Consider the following 25,935-nt stretch of genomic DNA (forward strand, 5'->3'; position numbering starts at 1 on the left):
TCAATACTAACGCAAAACTGTATGCAAAAATACTAGCAAATCGGTTGGCGACAGTATTGCCCGAGATAATACACGCAGACCAGGCGGGCTTCATACGGGGAAGGCACACTCAGGATAATGTTAGTCGGGTAATTGACATCATTGATTGGGGCACCAGGGGCCCCCAGAAATTCGCTATCGCTGCACTTGATGCCACACGAGCATTCGACAGCATAGACTGGGAGTACTCAAGTCTGGTACTAGAGGGTTTTGGCTGTGGGCCGACATTTACTAAAATGGTTCTGGCTAATTTTCAGCATCCATCTGCGCACCTAATTGTAAATGGCTACACATCAGAAAGACTCAATATCCGGAGAGGTACTCGGCAGGGATGTCCCCTCTCCCCTCTTATATTCGCCATGGCAATGGAGCCATTTACCCACAGGATTAGGGAGGACCCGGGTATTAGAGGGGTGCGAACAGGGGAGACCCAACATAAGATAGCCCTATATGCAGACAATATTATGCTCTACATGACAGATCCAAAGCACACGTTAGCCAGAATAATTAAAGAACTGCAGAGGTTCGAAAACACATCAGGGTTCGCAATAAATTACGCCAAATCCAAAGCATTGAATGTAACCGAGGGTAGAGGGAACATAACTTGCCTAGAGGAACGCTGCCCCCCACAGTGGGAAAAACAGTCCCTGGAATACCTAGGAATCCGCATCACCAGATCCACAAAAAACCTGCTCAAAGCGAATATTACTCCTCTATGGAAGCGCCTGCAGGGAGACTTGCAGAGATGGGACGTCCAGGAATTATCATGGTTTGCTAGGATAGCGGCGATAAAAATTACCTTGTTACCCAAATTACTGTACGTGGTAAATTCTACCCCAGTGGTGATCCCCCCGAAAATGATTCAGCAACTCCAAAAAGCTGTGTTTAAATTTATCTGGGGGAATAGGAAGCCGAGAATCCAAAAAAAGATCATGATGCGCCCAACACTTCTGGGGGGGCTAGGAGTGCCGGATATAGGGAGATACGTCTTAGCGGCCCAATTGGCACCAGCACTGAAATGGGCAGGTAGTGACCCCCTCCCAGGGTGGGGGGAAATAGAACAGTCCGCAACAGACACCCGACTATGTATGCTGCCATTCCTTAAGCCAAAAGCACGAGAGAGGGGAGGTATCCTATTGGAAGTGACAAAAACGACACTTCAAACCTGGGATACGACGATCCATGGCAGGGGGATCAAACTAGGCCTGGGTCCAATGTCCCCTATTGTACATAATCCAGATTTTTCGCCTGGGCTCCAACAAAAGTTCTGGGACGGTTGGCAGGGAGCTGACGCAATGTCCTTACAAGACTTGTACCAGGATGATGCCCCACTTTCCTTTGAACTATGCAAACAAAGATTCAAAATCACTGAGCATCACAGATTTAAATATATAAAAGTGTGTCACTGGATTGCACACCCAGAGGTAAAACGGGCTGGATTACGCCCCCCAGTAGGTCTAGAACTCACGATACGGGAGGGGACACAAGGAAAAGGGATCTCTAGACTGTACAAGTTGCTAGATAAATCGCAAGCAGATGAAACCCTCCAATATATGAAGGACTGGGAGCGGGACATAGGGGAGGAGATCACACAGGAAGAATGGAGTCAAATCTGGAGAAGGGCTCACAAACTATCCAAATCCACGGCAATCAAAGAATCAGCATATAAAATATGCTATCGATGGTATCTGCCCCCAAGTAGAATACATAAAATGAACCCCACATATCCTTCAGATTGTTGGCGCAAGTGTGGAGAAAGAGGTGACCTATTCCATATGTGGTGGTCGTGCCCAAGGATAAAAGTGTATTGGAAAGAAATACTGAGTCTTATCAGGGACATTACAGGTGCAGACCTACCACAATCCCCTAAGGTCATTCTGCTGGGGGTAGTGTCAGAAGGGATATACGCAGCTTCAGGGAACAGAGCGGCCCTCATCACCCACCTACTGTCGGCAGCAAGGATGACAGTGGTCCAATGATGGAAGACAGTGGAAGGCCCTACAGCCCCATGGTGGTGGATGAAAGTGTGGGGAGTCATGGCGATGGAGAACATTTGCGCCACAAAGTCAGGGTCATACCTGAAATTCTTAGCCATATGGGACCCACTTCAGGACTATGTGGGGGACATGGAGGCTCAATTCTTTAAACCCAAGACTCTAAGAAACATTCATATTAGATAAAGACAGCTGAAGGCAGGGAGGAGGGATGAGCTCAGGAAACTGCTTTGCTATGGTTATAACATTGGTTCAGTTTGGTTCAGATACCTCTAAGGGAAGGGGGTGGGAAGGGTGGGAGAGGGTGGGAGTACTCCGGGGGAGGGAGGAGGGGAATTGGGGGACGAGTTGGAAGACAATAATAGTCTCGATGTCAAAGTTCAAGTAGGTTAAATAATTTGTTTGTACGGATGATAATGGTTGTAATACTGCTGTAACCGAAGGCTAACTGTTGTCTTACGTTTAAAAAGAACAAAAATGAAAATAAAGTTGGTTAAAAAAAAAAAGAAGGGTTTTTGGATTATTACAAAGACTGAGTAACGATGCCCTTCCTCCTTGTACAAGTTTGAAGCCAGCCCTCAAGAACCTACATTCTTCAATAGCCTCAAGGCCAGAAGCAGGGCCACAGCTAATTCCAACATTTCTTAACTAGCCCATGCTATAAAGCAGCCAAGTCAAAAACATGGGCCAAGAATCACCAGTGAGGTGCGTGACGAATCCCTAGATGTCATCACTTCTCTCCAGGGGGAGCCACTTCAAATGAGGCCATGGAGGCGATACCTCTACCCGATAGTCCCCCTGGGGATGGTATAAAGTGGGAAGATCTTATGGGCAGGGACTCCCCTTTCAGGGATGAGTACGACCATCTAGAGTGCAGCCCTTGCAACACCAACACTCCCTCCCCCGCCCCCACACACTCCAACCTCTCCTTCCTTGAAGAACCGCTTTGTAGAGAGTAAACCTATGTACTGCTATCAGGTGGAGAATTATAGGGAACCTGAAAGTAGTGATGAAGAAGGGGCATACAGCCATGACGATCACTCTCCAGAACCGAGAACAACTGTCTAGTCTCTCGCGAGGAAATGAACATTTGAACACTTTAAAAACTGAAGGAGTACAACTGAAAGAGGGAGCCCAGGTGGTAAGCCATACAGAGCAGAGACGCTAGGAGATGTAGGAAGTTAGAATCCTGAGACCAGAGGACACTGGCGGGAAAGGAAGAAAAGCCCTGTCCGATCCTGGAGGAGAAAGACCCTGCACAGCTCTGGCAGCCGAAAGGAACGGTAACACTGCCCCAAAAAGTCAGACCGGTGAGTGCTTGGCAAGTGTTGAGACTGTAGTCAGCGGGAAGACGCTGACCCGCCGGAAGGACGGGAGAGAAGGGAAAATGCCAACGAGACTCTGTTTCCAGTCGCCGCGAGGTCCAGAGATATGCCGCAAATCCCAACAAGGTAACAGGAGGCACGGGTCTGCAAGCGGGAACACGAAGGAAGTGAGAGGGTCTCTGCGTGGTGCTTGGTGTAATCCCTATGACATGAACATTGAGAGAAGGATCACTGACCACAAGACTCAAAAGGACTATTTGTGCATCAGAGGAAATCTTCCTTGCGTCAGTGGAGTAATCACAACCACTGACCAACAGAGAAGGGTCACGAAGCCCAAGAGTTAAGAGGACTATTGGTGCATCAGAGGAAATCTCCCTCGTGTCAGTAGTAGAGCCATAACCACTGACCACCAGTGAAGGGTCAAAGACCCCAAGAGTCAAGAGGACTATTTGTGCATCAGAAGAAATCTTCCTCATGTCAGTGGAAGGAACAGAACCACTGACGATCAGAAAAACCCAGATTGATGATCCAAGCCCAAACAGAGACACAAGTCCTCTTTCTCGTGGCAGTACTTGGCAGGTTAGTGAACCAGGACTGCTGACACAAAGAATAAGAAGCTGGATCTGGGACCCAAGCACAATTGGAACTTTATGTGGTACTGAACAGAGGAGACGCTGGAGTGTCCCGGGGAAGGGAGTAATTTCCCCTGGGTATAGTGTAACTGTCACATTATTTATTCATTTATTTGGATTTGTAAAGCGCACTAGCAGACCAAGGGCATCGAGGCGCTGTTGCAAATAGTCTTAGTTACAAGCGGGTTAGTTTGCTCATGGTTACAGTGAGCTTGCAATCAAAATAGTCTGAGAAATGATAATATTGATAGTACATTAGGAGCACAGACACAGGTGGTTACAGTTTTGGATTGTCATACAGATGTAATACGAGTTACATAATAACTAGGATGGAGCGTGCAGTCTACCTACGGTGATGGTGCCAGAGAACTTGTTTAAACAAACAGCATCATTTTTAATGCTTTGCTGAAGGCTAGATGCGACTCAATACTCCTCATGTGAGGGGGCAGTAAGTTCCAGTGCGTCGGTGCCAAGACAGGGAAACTGGACCCGCCTGCTCACATTCTCTGGGTTTTAGGAATGGAGATCCTGTTAGTGTAGGCAGATCTTGTGGGTCTGGCTGAAATGGGCTTGACTATTCTTTGAGCAAGGTATAGTGGTGCCAAGTTGTGGACGCATTTGTGCATCAAGGTGAGAGTTTTAAAGACTATCCGTTCTTTAATGGGGAGCCAGTGAACCTGCTTCTTGGTTTTAGAGATCTGTTCCCTCTTGGAAATACCGGTGGCTCTCAGGGCATTATTCTGGACTGTTTGGAGTTTGGTGATGTTTTTTACAGATATCCCTACAAAGAGGGCATTGCAGTAATCCAACCGGGATCCAATTATTGCTCTTGCAATCGTGAGACAGTTCTATTCTGACAGAAAGGGTCTAGCTGCGTTAAGCAATTTAGAATGGTAGGTTGAGGTCGATGCAATGGCGTTGAGCTGCCTGTTCATAGAGAGTTCGGAATCTAGGTAGACCCCTTGGGTCTCAACAGCTTGCGATACAGGGATTGGAATATTGTCAACCGTGAAAGAGCTGTATTGTTTGTCCAATTTCCTAAGGGTGCCAGGTGATCCAATTAGCAGACGTTTGTTTTTTTCACCGTTAAGACAGCTTTGGATGAAAGCGCTATATAAACACAATAAATACAATACAATAACGAGTTTTCTGCCATCCAGGTTTGGATGGTGGAGTATATGGACTTAAGGGTTACTATGTCGGCTTCATAGTCACCGGTCAGGGGGATGAGGACCTGCGTGTCATTAGCACAATTGGTGTATGGGATGCCCAAGCTGTCCAAAATATGGACCAGTCGCCTTGTAAAGAGATTATAAAGGGTAGGAGATATGTAGGAGCCCTCTGGGACTACACATTTAATGTTTCTTGGATGGGCACAGGCTGAATCAGAAAATACTTTCATAACCCTTTCTTGGAGAAACGAGGTGATCCAAGCATTGGCCTTGTGGGAGAAGTTAGCAGCGGAAGAGAGATGGTGGCAAAGGGTATTATGATCCACCAGGTCAAATGCTGCAGCCAAATCTAGGAGCAGGAGGAGAGTGGGTTTGCTTGCATCTCTGAAATCGTCCATTTGATTTTTTAAGTCTAAGAGTGCCGTTTCGTTACTGTGTCCTGGACGGAATCCCGACTGCCAGAGGCCAAGCAGGTTGTTCGCCTCGAGGAATTTCTGGACTTGCTAATAAGCTGCTTTGTCGAGAATTTTTAATAGGAATGGGACTGTAGTGATGGGTCTATAGTTCCCTGGGACAGTGGGGTCAAGTGATGGTTTCTTGAGGAGAGGGCGTACTCATGCTTCCTTGAGACCAGTAGGGACATGACCTGACTGGAAGGATGTATTAATGAACGCTATAAGGAACGGGCCAGGGTGGGGGCACAATCTTTAATAAGTTGGGCCGAGCAGGTATCCCCTTTGCAAAAGGAGGGTTTGATCGACTTAAAGAGGGCGCTGATTTCCTGTTCACTCATTTTCTTGAAAGCGAAGGGAGGGCAGTCACCAGCAGTCCTACTTTGTAGTTCAAAAATTTAGTGGCTGAGTGCCTGTTGATGGGCAATGATTTTATCTTGCAAGGTGTTAAGTTCATCTAGCATACCAGTTTGGATATTATTACACCAGTCTTCATTTTGGTGAAGGGTAGGTGTGGGGGTAGAGGGGAATGGGTGTTTCTAACTCCCTGAAGATAGAAAAAATGTCTTTGGTCCCAGATTTAGCATTTGCTATCTTTGTATTAAACGAGGAGGCTTTTGCTTGGATTAAGGCTACTTTATATTCTTTGGAGATAATCTTAAAAGCTAACTTGGAGGAGGCATTGGAGTTTGTTTTCCAATGGGAGAGCGCTGTCCTTTTCCTGGCATGTAGCTCAAGAATCTCTTGGGAAAACCAAGAATTGGAATGCTTGGAACGCTTACCTTTCCGTTGGGTGAGTGGTGAGATGGCGTCAACTGCTAGAGTGATGACGGCTTTGAAAGCATTCACTAGAAAAAGGGGCCTGAAGGGCAGGCACTAGGAAGTAAGGGGTGAGCTTTTCCTTAGTGAGCCGATGGGTACTTCTCCTAAGTGCTGTGGGTAGAGGAGTCTGTAGCTGCCCGGATCCCTTCATGGTGTGAAGTTCAAATTGAATGGAGTGATGGTCAGACCAAGGAATAGGAGAGATGTCCGTGACCCTGAGGGAGCAGTTATAGTGAGCAACCCAATCAAGGGTACGGCCTTTAATGTGAGTAGGCTCCGTGATATGTGAAGGAATCCTAAGGTGGATAGGGCTTTGTTAAGGGAGGCTGCTTGGGAATCGCTTGGGTCATTAAGGCCTATGTTAAGATCTCCCAGGAGAATGGCTTGGGAGGATTTCTTCAGGTTGTCAGACAGAGGGCCTGATCACGACTTTAGCGGTAACGCTGGCGGTATTACCGCCGGTGGTATTAGCCCTACTGCCAAACTCCCCGGTGCTAATAGCACGGATCACGAGTTTGGCGGTAATGTTAATCCCCATTGAGCCCATTCGGGAATGCCCCATTCCCCATTGGGCTCAATGGGGAATTTTCGCGCTCTTACCGCCAGCGGATTTCCCGCCGGCGGTAATAGCGCGAATATTCGGCGGATTTCCCCCCAGCTTAGAGCTGGGGCGAAATCCACCGAAGTCCTGATTTGGCGGACCCTTAAATCTGGCGGTAATAGCGCTACCGCCGGATTTAAGGGTTGCTGCCAAAGTCGTGATCAGGCCCAGAGAGTGGATCAGCACGTCTTTGAAGTCCGAAACTGGCCCTGGTGGTCGATATACAATATGGAGGGCAATGGTGCAGTTAGGGGAAAAGGTTAACTTTAAAATGAAGATAATCACGGTTATGGCCAAGTTCCCCTTCCACCCTTCTGATTGGGATGGTTTCTTTAGCAATAAGAGCTACCCCTCCACATTTCTGAAGAGAACAATCTGGTCTAAAAATAGAGTAGCCTGGTGGGATGGCGAGGGCCAGGGCTGGGCTGGATGCTTTGGTGAGCCAGGTTTCACTAATTATCAATAGGTCAATGTTGCAACTAGTGATAAGATCATGAACGTCCAATGCATGGGCAGGGAGAGAGCAGGCATTAATAAGGGCACAGGTAAGAGCATTAGGTGAGGCCCTATGGGTGAGACTAGGTACAGAACTGTTGGTATTTGGCCCCCGCAGATCAGTATTCACAATATTTGGCCCCCGCAGATCATCAGTAACAGTATTAGGCACAGGCAAATCAGCTTTCAAAGTATTGGGCATAGGTGGATCAATATTTTGTAACATTGGGCTAAGCCCATCATGAGGAGCAGCAATCCGGCTATGAGAAACAATGAGGGCATTGCCAGATGGCATATCATGAGGCAGATCCGGTACTACAATCGATGGCAGAACATGGGCATCAACATGACACTGTGGTAAGCGATACACATGGAGCAGCAGTTTAACCATGTGGCACAAAGACTACATGAGCGGGTGTTGGCAGAGAGGCCCTTCGCTCAAGAGGTGCAACTATCCTGTTATGAAGCCGCAGAGGGGCAGCAGCAAGAGACAACATTTGGATGTACGTTTTTCCAATTACATCATTAGTTAATGACGATGTGTCCGCCCCACTGCACAACTCCTTTTGCTGACTCATGTGTGAAAGGGATAGATAAGGTGTTAGGGGATGCCGGGTGCCGGAGGTGATGCGCTGGGGGCCGGGTGTGGAAGTGATCCTCGAGCACATGCGGGCATTCCTGAAGAAAAGGGACAGGGATTTGGAAACATGAGGAATGCAGAGGGTCCGCGCTCTTAGGCTTGTCGCTCTAGCAGCAAGGGGGGGGGGTAGCTGGCAGGGTGACAAAAGGGTGGGTAGCGGCTTGCAGAATGGCCGCCTTTCTATGTGTGGGCTGCTTTCCTTGCAGTAGGCAACGGCAGCCTCGAGCAGCTTAGAGCTGCGGAGAGAGTGGATGAGGCCTTTTCCCTTGGCCTTCGCTCTGCAGTGGCTTTGTCTGGCGGTCATCTCCCTCTTCCTTTAAGGCGGGAGAGGAGGGGCAGATAGGCGAAGAGGGCCAATCAGCATCCGGGCCTCTGGCAGTGTGGGTGTCGGGTAGACTGACGTTGTTTACCGTTGTGAAGGCAATGGAATCAGCCATTTTGGGAAATTCAAATGCTGCATGGAGCACGGCGGTCGCTTCGGAAACGAGGGCAAACTCCTGTGTCCCTCGTGGCCACATCTGATGAGTCTTCCTGGCGTGATGGTGTCTCTCGCAGCAGAGCTGTGGAGAGTGGATGAGGCCTTTTCCCGAGGCCTTTTCACTGCAGCGGCTTTATCTTAAGAAGCATCAGGAGAAGGGAGTCATCCTCCTGATAACAAGTGGAGAAAGTAAGGACAAGCTTCCAGAAAGGGGAGTCACTCCCCCTGGCATTTTGACCACAAAGTGTTACAGGAGCCTTTTCAATCTGTGTAAGGGAGGCATTCCCCCCGATACATCAACGACCGATGACGAGAAGGGTTGTTGGACCAGTTTTCTTGTGTTTGTTTGAGGAAACATGCAAACCAGGGTAAGGGAATTATTCGCCCTAGTGAACATTTTTTGAACTTCGCTGTCTTGAGAATATGACAACCAGGGGAAGGGAGCCATTCTCCTGGGCAACGCATACTTTAGCCTCATCTACTTTAGTTATAAGTATGAGGGACAGAACTAGGGATTTTGACATAGGATGATGGACATTTAAGTTAAACAGACATTCTGGCAGATCCTTTTTAGGGGCTTGATTCATGGAACGTTTTCCTATGGGATTGCCCCATTATAAAACACTTCCATGAATCAAGTCCCAAGTCTTTAGTTGATGCAGGGAAAACTCCTCATAGAAATAGGGACAGTTAGGCCTCTTTCTTTTAAAGAAGAATAAAGGTATTTGTCAACCAACATGCCACCTTTGTGTCAGTTTCCTTCTGCACCCTTACAGGTGTCATACTGAAGCGGTCGGTAGCATATCTTAACTTTGCATAAGCTTGCTTTAATGGGGTGGGGCCATACCAGCCTCCATTAAAAAAGGACAACATGGCGCTCTGGTTTAAGAGATATTACTTACCGTTCTCTTAAAATATGATTTGGACCTGCAGAGTCTCTTCATTTCATTATCTGCTGTTATAGAAAACTAATAAATTGTCTCTATTGGAATGTTAACTTCCAACATAGCCTGAGCAGTGGGAAGAGCAATGCTTTTGTGAGGTAGAACAAGAGTGATTCAGAGAACCTACGCAGCAACATTTCCAGCCAGCTAGCAGCAGCAACACACCAGTAAACCTTTAATATCCGTCCGAGCCCACAAACGTCATCACATGTTTTTAGAAGTAAAACAACTTTCAAGCTTACAATTCTCAAAGTAAACTACTTCCGGGAGAAAATATAGGAAGCTAATTGTTCTGGGTGCTTTCACCATAGTGATAGGCTATCCCAGTTGAAAGTTGGTTGCCAGCTTCATTAAATAGAAGTGTTCTGAATATGTGAGTTCAGTTTACTTTATTAATCTGGATACTTATAGAGCAATATCTTTAACTTGCAGATGGTAATGAATTGACGGAAGTAACAGATTAACAGCCTTGAGAAAGGAATTTCTGGTTCCGAAACAGGTCGGCATGTTGGAATTGTTTATCTTTTAGATTTATCAAAAGGGACATTCCATGTTAATACTGTTCGATGAAGATTCATGATTAGGTTTCTGATGTTTTCATTTGATTCTGTGAACAATATTATAAATTAATTGTGATTCACACCTCATGTACTTAATTTAATTTTGAATAAGAACAAAATCAGGATTGTAATTTGTGAGTACATCTTTGCTCTGAAAGTATTAAATATATTTTTTGTGCACTAAATTTACACCTTTGTAAACAATTCAGTATTATTAAAGTTCATTCGGGTTTATTTACCCACAGGAGTGCATATGGGTTCGCCAGTTGGTAACAAATTAATTGCATTTTGTTTAGTAAAAAGGAAAGAAACAGTACTGATTTGATGTTTAGACGTTCTAGTCTAGCTAACAGGAGAAACTAAATGGACATTAAACAAAAATTAATTTACTGTCAGCAAAAACACTTCTGAGGCTCCACAACCGAAGTCCTACTTCAAACCCTATGCAATGTATTAAATGTCCCTGGCTTCTTGGGTACTTTGTTTTTTGTTCTTGGGGTTTCATGGTCTTAAATAAAACCATGCAAAAAGAGTTTATCTGAAGCTCTGTTCACGAGAGGGAATTAATAGCGAGCATCCCCTAGAGAAAAGAAACATACTTAAGATGGAGCCATACCCAAGATATCGGAGAAATAGTAAAGTTACTCAAAGGGGACTAAAGACTATGAGTACTCTAGTCACTACGGTGAATAACTTTAATTACTCATATGTTCAATCCCCTATCCTCCATCCTTGTGGGTGATTCCACTGAACAAGAACATAGGATGGAGCTGTGATAACCTGCCTCATATCTAGGACGAAGCAACACGTTTTCGTCAGAACCACTTAACCAAACTCAGCATAATGCCTGGAGCTGGTGTCCATAGTCAGCATAGTGCTTAGAGAAGGCCGACTGAGTGGCCCAAGTAGCCGCCTTGCTGATTACATCTTAAGAAGCATGTCTCTGAAACACGACGGCCACAGTCTTTGCTCTGACCGCATGGGCATGCATCCCATCAGGAACAGGGCTGCCCATGGCCGTGTACTCCTCTGAAATGGCCTGGACCATCCAACAGGTGATGGAAGCCTTGGAAGCATGAGAGCCGGGGAAGGAGCCCCCAAAGGTCACAAACAATGATTCAGGCTTCGTGAAGTATTTCATCCGACAGAGAGAAAACTTGAGGACCCTCTTGAGGTCCAAGGAATGCAGGGCCCTCTGTGCCTCCAACTGAGGGTTTGGGAAGAACACCAGCAGTCAGATCTCCTAATTACGATGAAATGGAGAGACCACCTTGAGCAAGAAGTTTGGGTGAGTGCGCAAGATGACCTTGTCGTTGTGAAATGTGGTGAAGGGCTTGCACGAGGACAATGCCTGCAGCTCACTAACCCTGCGCACAGAGGTGAGAGCCACCAGTAAAACTGTCTCTAGTGTCACCAAACGGATGTCCACAGAGGCCATCGGCTCGAAAGGCTTGCGCTGCAAAGCTGCCAGAACCACATTGAGGTCCCAGACTGGGTGCAGACTATGCACTGGCGAAAAAAGCCTAGACAACCCCTGAAGTTGGGCCTTAACCACTGTGTTGGCTGCAGAAAGCATATTCTCAGGGGAATTCTTGTAAGCCCCAATGACCACCAAATACGTGCAGCAACTATCCACCTGACATCCAGAACAAGCCAGGTGTGCTGAAAAAGCCAGTACGTCATCCCGAGGACAGAGTCCAAACCACTGTCACGAGCCCAATGGCAGAACCTAGTCCATTTACTCTTATACTGGGACCAAGTCGAAAGGCCTCCTGGCCTGCTGAATGATGTCCCAGTTGTCATCTGAGAATTAAGCATGTTGAAGCCTCAAGCTGGTCAGGAACCAGGCCGCCAGTACCAGCTTGGCCGGGTCCGGATGCTCCACCGCCCCGCCCTGCTGCATCAGGAATCCCCCTACTGGAGATCGGAAGGTGGACGGAACCCTGGGAGCCCAACTGCAGCAGATGCAAAAATCAGCGTCTCGAAGGCCGGGGGGGGAGGCAATCAGGATGAGGCTGCAACCCACAGAAGCCTGGAACTTGTGGAGGGTCCGTTGGAGCAGAGGGGTGGGTGGGAACGCATGACACCTGCGCCCGTGCCAAAAGATCTGGAAGACATCTCCCAGAGACCCATGACTCGTCCTGCCCATGAAGCAAACTGGAGGCACTTGGAATTCAGAGGGGATGAGGACAAATCCAGATCCATGAACCACCAACTCTGGAACAAGGGCAACAAGTCTGTGTGCAACACCCACTCATAGGTGTTGAGCCCAAAGCGGCTCAGCTGATTCGCTTCTGCACTGCGGTTCCACAGGAGGTGGACTGCTGAAATCCAAACTCCCTCCATCAGGGCCCATTCCCAGATCGATACTGCCTCCATGCCGCGGGGGGACAGGGGGTGGGAACAGGTGCCACCCTGCTTGTTCAGGTAAACCATTGTATAAGAATTGTCCGTCATGACCGGAAACAGACCTGTCCCTATTGAGGGCCAGGCCCACTGCCCTGAGCTCGAGCAGATTGATATGCAGGAGGGCATTTGTCCTGGACCATGCTCCATGAATCACATAGTCCTCCAGGGTAGCCACCCAGCCCGAAAGGGAGGAGTCCGTCATCACCACCAGGGTAGGCTCCAGTTGGGTGAAGGGGGCTCCCACTGAAACATTGGCATCCATCAGCCACCAGCGAAGATCTAGCAGTAGGAGCTGTGGTATTCTGACCCTGTCCGACTGAGACACTTTCTCCAGAACCCAATTGGCTGCCAGGTGGAGCTGGAGAAGCCTCATCCTGAGGCGAGCGTGCTGTACAGCAAGCATGCCGGAGGCCATCAGGCCCAGAATGTGCTGGAACCACCATGCTGAGGTGGTCGAGTTGGCCACAAAGTGTAACGCTCACCTGATTCCCGCAGAGGCGCCGGTCTTGACTGGGTGAATGCTGTATCTTCAAAGGTGATGTGTAACACACGGTTGGCTCTTTGGGCTGGACCTCTGTGCACTGTATGTCTGACTCAAAGAGTAAGATGTCTGCAGATAGAAAATATGGGATTAATGAACTGGGGTTATTGGGTGCCTCTCTCCTATTCCCTTTCTATTCTCCTGTAGAACCCCAAAGGTTAACGCCCTCACCTTAGGTACGTGAACGCCGAGCTCTCCATCTGCCTCGGGGCATGGTGCCGTAACCAGTTTCTTCACTGGATAAGGGTGCAGGCCTCTTGACCTCAGAGGACTGCTGTCCGTCGTTAACTGCACGAACGGTAAGTTCTGGGCACTTCAAATGTCTTAAAAGTCTTTTGTAATGATATCTCTTGTTTTGCAGGGTTCCGGCGATGGCGGATGGCGGGCTGATGAGAGTTGAGGATCGAACCCGCGTGAGGAATAGAAGCGCCTGGAAGCACGTAAGTAAGCGCTTGTAGCATGCTTCACGATGCGCACTAACTGTCCCTTTTATCTTGCAGGTCCAAGTTCGGAGCTTTAGAGAAGCTGAAGGGTGCTGGAATACCCACTGGATTCGGCGTGGGAAGGAGTAATGGCACGTGAGTAATAAAGTTGCCCAATGTCTTTAAACGCACCTTCTTTTGTCTTTCAGATGCGGGATGCAGCGCCGAAGGCCTCTGGAGCGTGCGAAGAGCTGGTAAGCTTTTGTCTTTCAGATGCCGGAATGCAGTGCGAAGACCTCCGGAGCATGCGAAGAGTAGGTAAGCCTTTGTCTTTCAGATGCCGGAATGCAGCGCGAGGCGTTGGTGACAGCCGATGGACCAGGTAAGAGATGCGCTGCCACTGAAGACCGTAGTGCTAACCTGTTCTTTCTTTGTCTTTACAGGTGCTGCTGAAGACTGGATTCCAGGATGGTAAGCCTTTGTTCCCTTAGGCCCAGGATCAGAAGCAGAAGACACGATGAGTGTTCTGCTGCAGAGAATGAAGAATAACGCAAAGCAAGATTCATCCATCGGGTGTGGTTTAAATAGCCTCCTGTAGTGCTTAGGTGTCTCCTTCCACAGCCACGCCTAGGTAAGAAAAGAGTTCCTGCTTTCCAGAAGAGTTCCAGTGTTCTGAACCTAGGGAGTGGCTCCTGCCCCACCCAACAGGAAAAGTAGTCCCAAACAGAAGAGGATCAGGGGTTCAACTGGCAGGTAAGCAAGCAGCATGGTCTGCTGCAGGTAAGTCCACCCAAGCATTATGAGCCCGGCGCTTCCAGCGCTGGGACTGGGCATCTTAATGAGCCTGGTGCCACTGGCGCCAGGACATGGTCCAAAAGGCCCCAATTGGGACTGGCTGGCACTCGGAACCGGGGTTATGGGTCTGCTTCCAAGGGAGTCGGGCAAGTCCTGATCTTTTGGAAGCAGAGATCATGACACAAAGTGCCCCACCGGCTTGCAGAGGTACAGCAGCCTCTCGAGCGTAGTGAACACACGCTGAACGATAGTGTACCAACGCACCCCTAGGAAGGCCAGTTCCTGACATGGGCACAACTGTGACTTCCTCTGGTTGAGGGAGAACCCCTGCTAATGAAGGATAACCGTCAAACTCTGGCAGGAGTGCACCACCGTTTCGGGTGACCCTGCCCTCACCAGCAAGTCGTCCAAATAAGGGTACAGATGAAGGCCCTCCAAGCGGAGAAGGCCTGCTACTACGTTCATCAACTTTGTGATGACACAAGGGGCCTAGTTCAGGCCGAAAGGCAGCACCTTGTACTGAAAGTGCTACGACGTAATTGTGAACCGCAGAAACTTCGATGCTGTTGGTAGATGTGTACATGCAGGTACGCATCCTTGAGGTCCAGGGAAAAACATCCAGTCCCTTGCATACAGAGGCTCGACTATGTGCACGGGAGTAATCATCTTGAAGAGTTCCAGCAGTAAAGACAGAATTGGAAATTACAGGTCCAGAACAACCCTCAGACCAGCTTGGTTGTTCTTGGGTACCACAAGAATCCTGGAATAGTACCCGTAGCCCCTGTCTATAAGAGGAACCGCATCTATCGCCTGCATCTCCAAGAGCGAAAGGACCTCCTGTAAGAGAGCCAGGGATCTAATCTGACAAAGAGGAGGAGAGGATGGTAGAGGCAAAGGAAGAAGAAGACTGAAGCCTTTGGAGACTACGGATAGGATCCACGGGTTGCTGAAAAGACGCTTATAGGTGTCCTGGAACAGAGCCAAACAACCCCTCACAGACTAGCTCTGTTCCCCGACCTCAACGTCAATGCTTCTTGGGAGTCAGAGGCGGGGGCAGAGGAGGGTGAGCCGAAAAACCCATGTAACGTCCTCTGCTGCTTCCTCCTGTTGTCGCTGGGGGACCCGTCAGGCCTCTTTGTACCGCAGTCCCGGAACCCCTTGAAGCCAGAGTAAGCATGGGGCATGAACTTGGTCCTGCCCTGGGACTGAGGGAAGCATTTCTATCCAGGTTTGGTCAGGATGGCCAGGGACTTGGCAGTTTGAGTGGGTTTTCTTCTTGGTCAACTCGTAATCGATTGATGAATGAAAAAGGTCCACGCCCTTGAAGGGCAGATCCAGGATCCGCTCCTGCACGTCAGAAGAAAACTAAGTGGCGTGCATCCATGCCGTCCTTCTCATCACGACACAAAGGCACAGTCTTCTGCTGGCTGTGTCGATATGGGAGACTGAAGACTCCATGGGCTCCTGCATAATGGCCCTGAACATCTGCCAGACCGGCCTTGAAGGAGGCTTGCTTGTCCGAAGGGTGGTTAGGCAGAAATTCCCCAAGCTCCCGCCACAGCTTCTTGTTAGCCGCAGCCAAGAGGGCGTCTGCGTTGGCTTGCCGCAGATTCAGTCCTGAGATGGACTTTGTCCTCCTTGGAAAGACAACTGGAGGTGGCTCAGTGGAGGAAGACTACGAAGATAATGGTTTAGAATACAAGGAGACACAGCCACCACTGAAGAATGAGGGTGCAGGTAGGAGGCCAGGAGGATTGGCTCAACGTCCGTCAACCTGAACCTGCTGTCCAACTTCTTGTTCATCTGGGCGTTGGCCCTGGTCTTCTCCCAGACCTTTTGTGCCACCTGCAGGACATCCTTCTGGAGAGGGATGCCAGACCGGATCGTGATGCGCTTACCCAAGTCCTCTGCTAGCACTCCCATCTCCTGCAGGGCTTCCTCAGGCAAAGAGATCCCCAAGAACTCTGCCAGGCCCTGAAGGCGGTCATGAATGGCCTTAACGGATGCCAAGGGTTCATTGTCCTAGGCGTCATTGTCCCCATTGTTGTTCCCCCTTTTTTACAGACCAAGAGGAATCCGGGCCCTGGGACACAGGTGCCAACGGGGTCGCCTGCAAGTCTGTTGCCAAAGACAGGTCCAATGGCTGTTGAGGGGGAGGTGTTGGTGCGCCTGGACCGGGGTAGGAACTGGGACTGGAACAGGCTGTGCCAGAGGAAAAGAGGAGTACCCAGAGGAGGGGGCCGGGGCGGCCCCACCTGCAGGATGACCTCCTTCACTATATCTTTCAGGAGCCCCTTCATCTGAGGGGATTGCATTAGGAAAAGGAAGCGCTGGAAGAAGTGGTCCTTGCAAGATGCCGGGTTCCCCTGGGCCTGACCCACCGAGGCACGGGGCCTCCACTCCTGGTTGAAGCACTGAGGCGCTGAGGGCGTGTAGCCATAAGACTGTGATGGGTAGGTGTGTCCCTGAGGAGACCAGATGCCAGTAGCGTACAATCATCTGCCGCTTGCAGCGCAAAGGGGACTGAGATCATCTTGAAAAGCCCAGTCGATGGGCGAAAGCACGGGCGGGCCCAGAACTGTATCGAAGATGGCCGGCAGCCTGGCAGGTGCCGCCATGTGCGCCTCTGCCATTTTGAAGCCTTGCGTCACGCCTTGGGCGGGAGGGCGTGAAGGCCCTGAGCCACGGGAGGATACAGCTTGTGTCTTGCACCCGATGTAGAGGCGTCGACTTCAGAGATCACACTGGTAGGCGATGAGCCCTCGCTGGTCGGCTGGTAGTCGTAACGTCCTGACTCACGACCTCGGAGCGAACACCGGTAGGCTAGACGCCCTCGGCACCTGTGCCAGTAGCAATGCTAGATAGATAGTGCAGAGGACAGACACTTGGAGGTGGCACCCCTCACCGCCTGGGGTCGGAGAAGAGGACAAGCTTGACTGTCCTTCTGAGGACATCCCGGTAGGGCCCCTGGGCCGTCAGATTGGGAGCCAGTTGCCAGGACGGCCTCAGGTCTGTCCCCAGAGCATCTGGAAGAGCGTCTGGGCCCCTCAGCTTGTGAGCCGGTAGCCTTAGAGGCAATCAGGCCTGCCAGAACCTGAATCTGGAGAACCCCGATCAGTGGGAACCCTGGAGAAGGAGTCGCTGCACTGTGGAGCTGTGTTGAACAGAGGGCCTATCTTGTCTTGACGAGAGGTCCTGGAGAGGAAGTCCTTAAGGTGGGGTGGAGGAGAAGTGTGGAAGATCTCCCTCCACTGCAACAACTGATTCTTCAATGCCATGTGACAGAGAGCGCTGCAAGCCGAACATGCGGCCCAGCGGTGGTCAGGCCCAAACACTCAAGACAGAGTGCATGGGCATCCGAGGCCAGGAACGAGCGGTCGCATGAGGCACATCTTGTGAAACCTCCTGCGGCCGAAATGCGCCAGGGGAGATGAGGCAAAAAACAAAATGGTGAGCAAGCAGAAAGCTAAACCAAATCACTGCCTTGGCTGGCAGTTCAGACACCATCCGTGCGCAAAAATGGACCGAGGTGAGGTGCTGCAGGGCGGGGCACTCACCGGGGTGTGCCCATGCCATAGGCTGCGCCCACGCGAGCTACACTAAATTTAAAGGGGAAGCACAAGTTTACGCTGCCAAAGGTTCTGGTACCGTCCCTATGTTGGGGGATGCCCACAACGCGATGGAGGAAAGGGGATGGCACGTATGAGTAGATCCAATTATCTATACAGATGGGGTGCTGGCAGAGATGGAGAGGAAGAGGCAGAAGAGAAAGGAAGGGCAGATAAGGACCACTCCTAAAACACATTTCACATCATTATGAGTTTGGTGGTACACCTCAGTGGTAAATCTGCCAAGAAACTACCAAACGGATTTACAGTTACCGCCACTTGGTCCAGCTGAATTACTGCTAGATTACAAGTGGCGGTATAGCACTGTTCGTTCTCATTCATGGAGTCCACTCTGTGGGTATTTTGGCAAAATTACCTCTGGTAGTAATTCCACCGAAATTGATGTTTTTTGGCTGTAAAGTGACAGAATTATCTCCACCGTACCGCCAAACCCATAGTTCAGCAGTTTGGTAATGCAGCAGTAATGCATTGGTAACTTTGTTACAACACCAAACTCATAGTAAGGCCCATTATCTCTAAAAAAGAAAATGCATGTAAAACACGTTTAGTAAACATTAGCATGATATCCACTTCCAAATGCAAAGAAAATAACTTACCGGCACAAAAACAGGAAAAACAAGAACTTTGGGAGCAAGCGTGACGTAAGTGCCATAGCTGGAGTGTGGAATGTGAGACCTCACAATAGTACAATTTTGGTAGTTTCCATGATTTTTCATATTCTGCACAGTTTTAATCAGAGTAGACCTCTTTCCAACACCTGTATGAGCTCTACCTTTATGTCCATTTCCTGCAATGTAGGAAGAAAATCATCATAATACTGAACTGAACATCTCCCTACGTGGTTATTAGTGAATGATTTATCATCAAACAATGCCATTTTAACTTGCCAAAGAAAAGAGACATTCAGTCACTGCACATGTCTCATCTCAATAACCGAAGGTGTAAAGGTTGACAAAGAAGAAAAACTACAAAGACTACAAACAAGCATTTCTCACTTTCATTTCTTTGCCCCTCACTCTCTTCCTCATGGGGGTCATTTTGCCCACAAGTAACTTACAAATAGTGCCATGTGTGTGCATTTGATGCACAGAGCACAAAAGCTGCACTCAGTCAGCAATGAATTTTCCTCGCGAGAGGAGCTGAGGGGAATCCGTATGGTTTCGAGTGTTGTTTATGAACGCGAGACAATACTGACAATTGCTACTTTGAAGTGTACTTGATTGCATGTGCCTAAAAGACACCTTCACAAAAAACCCAAAATTGCACAATGATGATTGTTGATAAGCGGCCCAATCTTTACAATTTGCACGATATGCAATGATCCCAAATGGGACTACTCCCCTGAAGTAAGGCATTGTCAGAATTTGAGGCTATGCATATTTTCACAGACAAGGACACTAAGGTTCCTAGAAACAAAATCTACAAAAAACTTTATATTTGTATCCATACTCTAAGGTAACAACTTGTAATAGTGCAAGTGTATGCCCGAAGTGGCAAAGAAAACGCTGGATATCATTGCTGACCCACTATATGGCTCTACTATATTCTCATCAGCAAAGAAACAGAAATCCACATTGGGTCAGATTCCCAAAAAGTTTCATGTAAAAAGCCCAGAGAATGGTTTTGTACTTGCAGCACTTAAGGAAATGTGCAGATCACCTTATTCTCAAAGGTGACATATGAGTTTCAAGGGTGCTAGGTACCAGCGTAAATTATGTGCTGGGTAGCCCTCTTACATATATCAGCATCGGGAGAACGAAACATGACATGCTGTCATCACCCACAAAATAAAGAATTAGTATTTGTATTTGTCTAATGCATGATCGTGTGACTACTTAATTGTTTAAGGTTTAAATAAGAAATCAATACACAAATAAAAAAATAAAAAGAAAAAAAAAGAAAAGTACCACGACTTTCCTGAGCTTCAGACAGGTGGATTTGATGAGCGACGAAGTCACATATCTCACATCTGTCTCTGGACTGGTTTGCCTGATAATCAAAGATATGAAGCTCCAAATGTATGCACAGCCTAATTTAAACAATCGGAAAAGGCGTTAACATTCTTCAAAATGAAACTTGATAGCAGGCACTGTGCACAAGCGGGCTCATTATTTTGCTGGTTTAAGAGTTCGACACCTCATTTGTGGTAATATGATGGATTTTAATATTGAAGCTAACAGATTTCAACATATTGGTTTCCTTTCTGAAACAACGTGCATTGTTTATTCCACAGGAAGCCGTGAAAACGCTTTGCATTACAAAGCCTTCGGTGTTGTGCTTGTGACTCTTGAGAGTGAATTTTACTCGTTTTTCTAACATGATGCTATAAAGAAGTCTCCTACAAGGTCAGGTTGAATTATTATTTTATCTGGTGATTTATACATCAACGTTATTAAAATAATTTGAATCTTGAAAGGCAACAATGTATAAAACATAGCGTTTGCCCTAAAATCAAAGTTAAAACTGGTGATTATGTGGTCTACTTAATAAATTGTAAAGTGTGGAACCAGGAAACTAGGACTAAAATCCAAGCTTACCCTTTTGACCACAAGTGAACCTGTGTAAATGGAATTTACCTCAGTGTGCGAAAAGATGCAATTACACCAAACAGAATAATACTATTCATCATTAATATAGTTTGGACTGCAAACTTAATTGTCCTTTCACTAATTGGGCTTAGAAGATATATTATTATAGCCTGCCTATTGCACTTAACCTGGTATTTGCTCCTGGAAGGTTCATGATGTTGGCCAGCCATTACACTTAGAAATTGAGGAGGATAGCCAATGAATTGGACATAGAAGATATATGTGGGTAGCCTTAAAATTGCACTTAGCAGTTTGAGGTAGCCTGTCTATTGCGTTTAGAAGATTTATTAGGATTGCCTGCCCTTGCACTTAGCCCTGATATTGCACTTCAAAGATTCATAATGGTAGCTGGTCTATTGCGCTGAGAAGTTGTATCAGGGTAGTCTGCCTATTTCTCTTGGAGGATCTATGATGGTACCATGTTTACTATACAGAAGATCTGATCACACAGCTACATCAAAGACACAGCTCCATCTGCGTCTCAAGGTAGGTATTCACGCGCCATTTCAGAATGCAGCCACAACCTACGACAAGAATTCAGGTCTAGCTGGACACAATGTTTCGGCTTCATACACCAAACTAAAAAACACAAAGCACAACACCTGTGCCATCAGATTGAAGCGACGACCTATGACAAAATCTGGTCTAGCTGGATACATAACGAGTCTCTTGCACTCGTGCACTCTCCTGACCACCTCAGCACCCATCCACATGCCTGACCTTCATGGGCAGCTTACTGGAGCTCGGCCAGGCCATCTTACTCCCTATATTGGCCAAATGCACACACGCATTCTAATCATTCTGACAATTTTCCCATACCTTGGACTTCGGTCCCCTCAGGGCGATCCCACCACAAGCGCGTTGAGGCCATACAAATTGCACTATATAACAAACTACTACATCTACTACTACTGGTGGGGATGTGAGGGGAATCTTTGGAACTGAAATAAAAGTCAGTATAGTAAGTAGAGTACAGGTGCTGCTGTAACTTACCAGGCAAGAGACTCCATCCAAATATTTTCTATAACCGTACTACTGATTATATAGACCCTGATAGTAGGTACTTGTGCTCCTGAGTATTAATCAGTTATGCTAAATTAGCAAGAGTGAATGTGACCTTGAACATTCGCAATGTCTTCATTTTAGTGAACATAAAAAGAATCAGACTGCATATTTAGAATCAGTCCTTTTCAGAATATGTATTTGTGTTAAAGTCTGCCTCGCCGACACGTGTGTTTTGAGCCTTAGCTCTTCATCAGGGTATTTAATTTGTTAAGCTTTTGTTGGATATCATCACAAAAATGTGTCCACAACCGAATCAAATAATATAACAAATATAATTAAAGAAACAACAAAAAAGAGGCGGGATAATTGAAATAATTTTAATGAAATTTGTTACATGATAAACATATTAAAATGCATATTGAACATCAGAGGGTTACGGGCTAATCCTAAATGTTCACCTGTGTAAACTTAATTCCCAAAGTGATCATTTTAGTAGTATTTATATACTAACCATGTAATCAATACTCATCTTGCATTAAAATTATCATACATTGTATTTAAGATTGAATCTTGCAGTTCATAATCTATTCAATTTCCGTGAGAGAACAAAAGGCGACAGACCTGAATAAGACCCTGCATGCATCTGCATATATAATATTGCCCCAAATGGACTTGTTTATCCTGTTCCCGCCTGGGGACCGGGTTCATTTCTTGATATTAATTGAAAGATATTGCACTGCAAGAAGAATGGGGCTATCACCTAGTGAACCCATAACCTATTGCTCTAGAAGTTTCTAAACATACTCTTGTAATTCAACATTAAGAGCAGTTAGTCATCATTTTCTGTTGAAGTTAAGGGCTTACCTGCTGCCTTGCAGATAGCTCAGAACGCATGCATGCAAATAATTATCTTCATAAAAAACCCAAATACCTCAATCCTAAAATGTTAAGTGCTTTTTGCCATCAAATTTTGTTCCCCGTCTGATTTAAGGTTTAAAGTTCAGTGGTTAACGTACCCATTTTTAGATTCCGCATCTTATAGATCTCCTCCTCCAGCCTTGTTACTCTGAAAATTCTTCAACAGCGGGCGTAGTGGACCTCGACTCGGCAGTCGATCCATCTTGTTCGGTGCTCGATTGTCCACTCCCGCCGTGACGTTGGGCGTCAAAATATATACCACGCCAATAAGGCCCGTACCTCAGTTCCCTGCCTTTTATCCCTAGTGCTCGACCACTGCAGAGGAAAATAGCGAGAGAAGAAGGCCAAACAGCCAATAAGATAACAACAAGCTTCACAACGGGATACAATATTTGGTGGAAGATTTACACAGTGGCCAGTATAAAGAAATGTTTTCCGCGGAGTGGCGGAGAGTGGCAGTCTTGGTCTGTCCTTGCAAGTCTTTCTACAGTGCCTATCCAGTCTCTCTACAGTGCCTTTAAAAACCTACTACCTCCGCGGAGTGGACGCGGAGTGGCGGAGAGTGGCAGTCTTGCAGTCATGCCAGGCAAGCTGGCCAAGACGCCCGCACCACCACTGGCCCAACCAGATCTAGAAGATGCCATGGGCAGACGCTTGAGAAGTGCTAGCGTGAGTTCTATCTTTAAAAAAAACACAGCAATTACCACGCTAAACCCCCCCCCTCGACACAAGCTTGTTGCAGGACGATGCCAGTCAAGATTCTACACAAACAAAATCTTCAAAGAAGATCCACGCCATAGCCCCTGCACCAATGATTCCAAACTTTCTTCTGGACCTGACCACGAGTGCACAGGACTTACCTTCTGGTGCGCGGACGGCGCCGCTCGGGAAGGTGTCGGAGGGGTCTGTGGATGTTCCAGCCAAGGCAAGCCAACTTGCGGTGGCCTCGGTGCCCTCCCTCCATCCACGCCTCGCCCGGCCTCAATCGGAGGGGAGGAGGCGCTGAGAGCCCGGAACGGGCCGTCGGAAAATGGCGAGGACGCCGAGGGGGAGGCGAGGCTGAAGACGGGACCCTCCCTCGGGTCAGAGGAAGAGAGGGTGACTCCTGACAGGGCCCGTGGGTCCGCGCCGGCGCTGCTGACGGGGTGCGACCCCTCCCGACTCTCGGCCGCCCGCCATCCGCATCTCTCCCCGGCCACGACCGGTGCTCCGCCACCTCCCGGAGGGGAGGCGGCGTTGAGATCCCGGAACGGGCTGTCGGAGGTCGGCGCGGACGCAGAGGAGGTTGCGAGGACGCGGTCGGGGCCCCCCCTTGGGGCAGAGGAGGAGTGTGAGACTCCAGAAGGGGCAAGGTGGTCCGCTCCGGCGCCGTTGACGGGACGCGATCCAGCACGACTCTCGGCCTCCCAGGCGGCCCCAGCACTGCTAACCCCGCCCTCGTCCGTGTTGACGATCCAGGCCCAGATCCACCAGGAGGCGGGGAACGCAGTCATCGCAGTCACCGAAGAGGAAGACACGCCGACCTGGCGCAATGTGGTCCCCACATCTCCACTAGCCACGGAGGTACAAGAACCGGTGGGGGAAGTAGCTCCTACTCAAGCGAATTTGAAAAAAAGGCCACGAATTACGGGTGTCCCCCGGAAAATAAACTACAAAAATATACAGGAAAAAAAAAAGAAATTGAAAAAAAAGATTGCTACTCCTCCAACAAAGCAAGATCTAAAGGACCAGTCCGAACACTTAAACAAGCCCCGCAATGTAAACACTACAAAAAACTTAAAAAAGGGAAGCAAACAACACCAACAACCATTGAAGCTTCTGACGGACTTCTTCCGCAAACATTCAACGGCCTTCCAAGGATTAAGGCAAGACCTGACCGATGAGGAAATACTGGAGGCGACCTCTGAAAGCTCGCCTCCTACCAAACAACGTAGATTGAACGCCTTACCTATTACATCACTACTGAGGCAATCAAAAGCAGTAGATGACCCCAAACCAACCAAAGAAAATGACCATTCCGTAGATCCTTCTCCAACCAGGTTGGTTTCTCCAAATTTGACATCTGAACCCACAAATTGCAATACAACGAAGGAAGCTGCCACAACAACGGCATTAGAACAGTGGAGGCCAAACTGCTTAGACACTACTGGGGTCTTGTTGGTGTCAACTGAGGCCAACAGCGATCCATCGTGCCCCAAAGACAGCCACTCATTACATTCGGTCACCGTGCAGCAGGAAGGAGCTATCCAAGGGATGATTCTAAACGGCCCTATGGATAACCAAAACCTATCCAACATAGATAAAACCCCATTGACCTTTCCTACTCCCACAAAAGAAACCTCAGAAAAACAAGATCTCGCTGGGCAAGTAGAGAAGTCGATACCAGGGAAAGACTCAGCAAGCAATCCCTCTTCCCTGAGGAGAGACGAGTGCTCTAGATCGAACACCTCATCCCCGGAGCTCTCGCGGACGAAAAAGCCTCCTCTAGCGCACAAAGCTAACTCACTACCTGAAAGGCCCTTGGACACCTTTTTCTCCAACCTGGATACTTACAACCTTCACAGAAGATACTCACTAGACCACCTCCCTAGAAGGTCAAACTCAGGAATCTCATCAATAAATCCAACGATCACACGGTGCAATAGCCCCCCCGCTCAAAGCTCAACAATCCCAAACGATCCGCCTCCAAAAAAACTCGACATGTGTACTCTGATGTCGGCATTGACAATTGCTCTCGCCCCATTTACTAAACTCTACGAGACTATCGGCGATACCCTGAAGGACCAAACATCACTACAGGCGGCCATGTCAACGAAACTGACTTTTCTAGAAGGATATATAATGGCTCGAGAGCAGAATCGTAAACAGGGTGATTTCCCTGAACCACAACACCTTTCATCACCGATTTCCAAAGGAAATGACTCTGAAAAAGAAGCGCGCTCGCTACCTACCCACATATTACGCGAATCAAAAGCCACTCAAACGGTAGCATTCATTGATTTAACAACGTCTTCCAACTCACAATTAATGGCCGGAAAAACTACAAAAGACCACGTTGAAGGAGCTACAAAATTTATGAGTATTGGAAGCCCTGAAGTACTAACCCAAAACCAAGTCTCGCCTAAGGGTAAACTACCACCATTGATAAAACGGCTAGTAACCCAACCAGTCCCACAGCCAACACTGAAAGGGAACCAAAGACCACCCCGGGAAGAAAATAATCAATCTAACCCATCACCGAGAGGGGTCCAAGAGTTCTTAAATAATGAAGAGCTGATGAATATTACACAACACTTAACAGAGAATCTGACACCTCCTCCAACGAAAGATAAACCCAGTCTCGACCCAGCTACGCCACTTGCTCAACATCTAACTAGATCTAATGCAGAAGACCCAGGACTTGATCCACTACTCTCTACTCGAAAGAGCAGCAGAAAGATCAGCACTAGGAAACAAGACAACGACCGGAAATAT

General features: G+C 48.0%; 1 protein-coding gene across 5 annotated transcripts in view; it reads right to left on the reverse strand.

Annotated features, from left to right (window-relative positions):
* Window positions 1-25,935, reverse strand: part of RGS3 (regulator of G protein signaling 3) — a 1,502,625-nt gene that overhangs the window by 464,923 nt on the left and 1,011,767 nt on the right. For all 5 annotated transcript variants that reach the window (XM_069609876.1, XM_069609875.1, XM_069609874.1 and 2 more), the window contains one exon: window positions 18,547-18,737. In XM_069609876.1, the coding sequence (XP_069465977.1) occupies window positions 18,547-18,737 (191 nt within the window). The remainder of the gene's footprint in view (window positions 1-18,546; window positions 18,738-25,935) is intronic.

The sequence above is a fragment of the Ambystoma mexicanum genome, chromosome 8 (genome assembly GCF_040938575.1).
Source record: "Ambystoma mexicanum isolate Mex_15411 chromosome 8, UKY_AmexF1_1, whole genome shotgun sequence".
NCBI lineage: Eukaryota > Metazoa > Chordata > Amphibia > Caudata > Ambystomatidae > Ambystoma > Ambystoma mexicanum.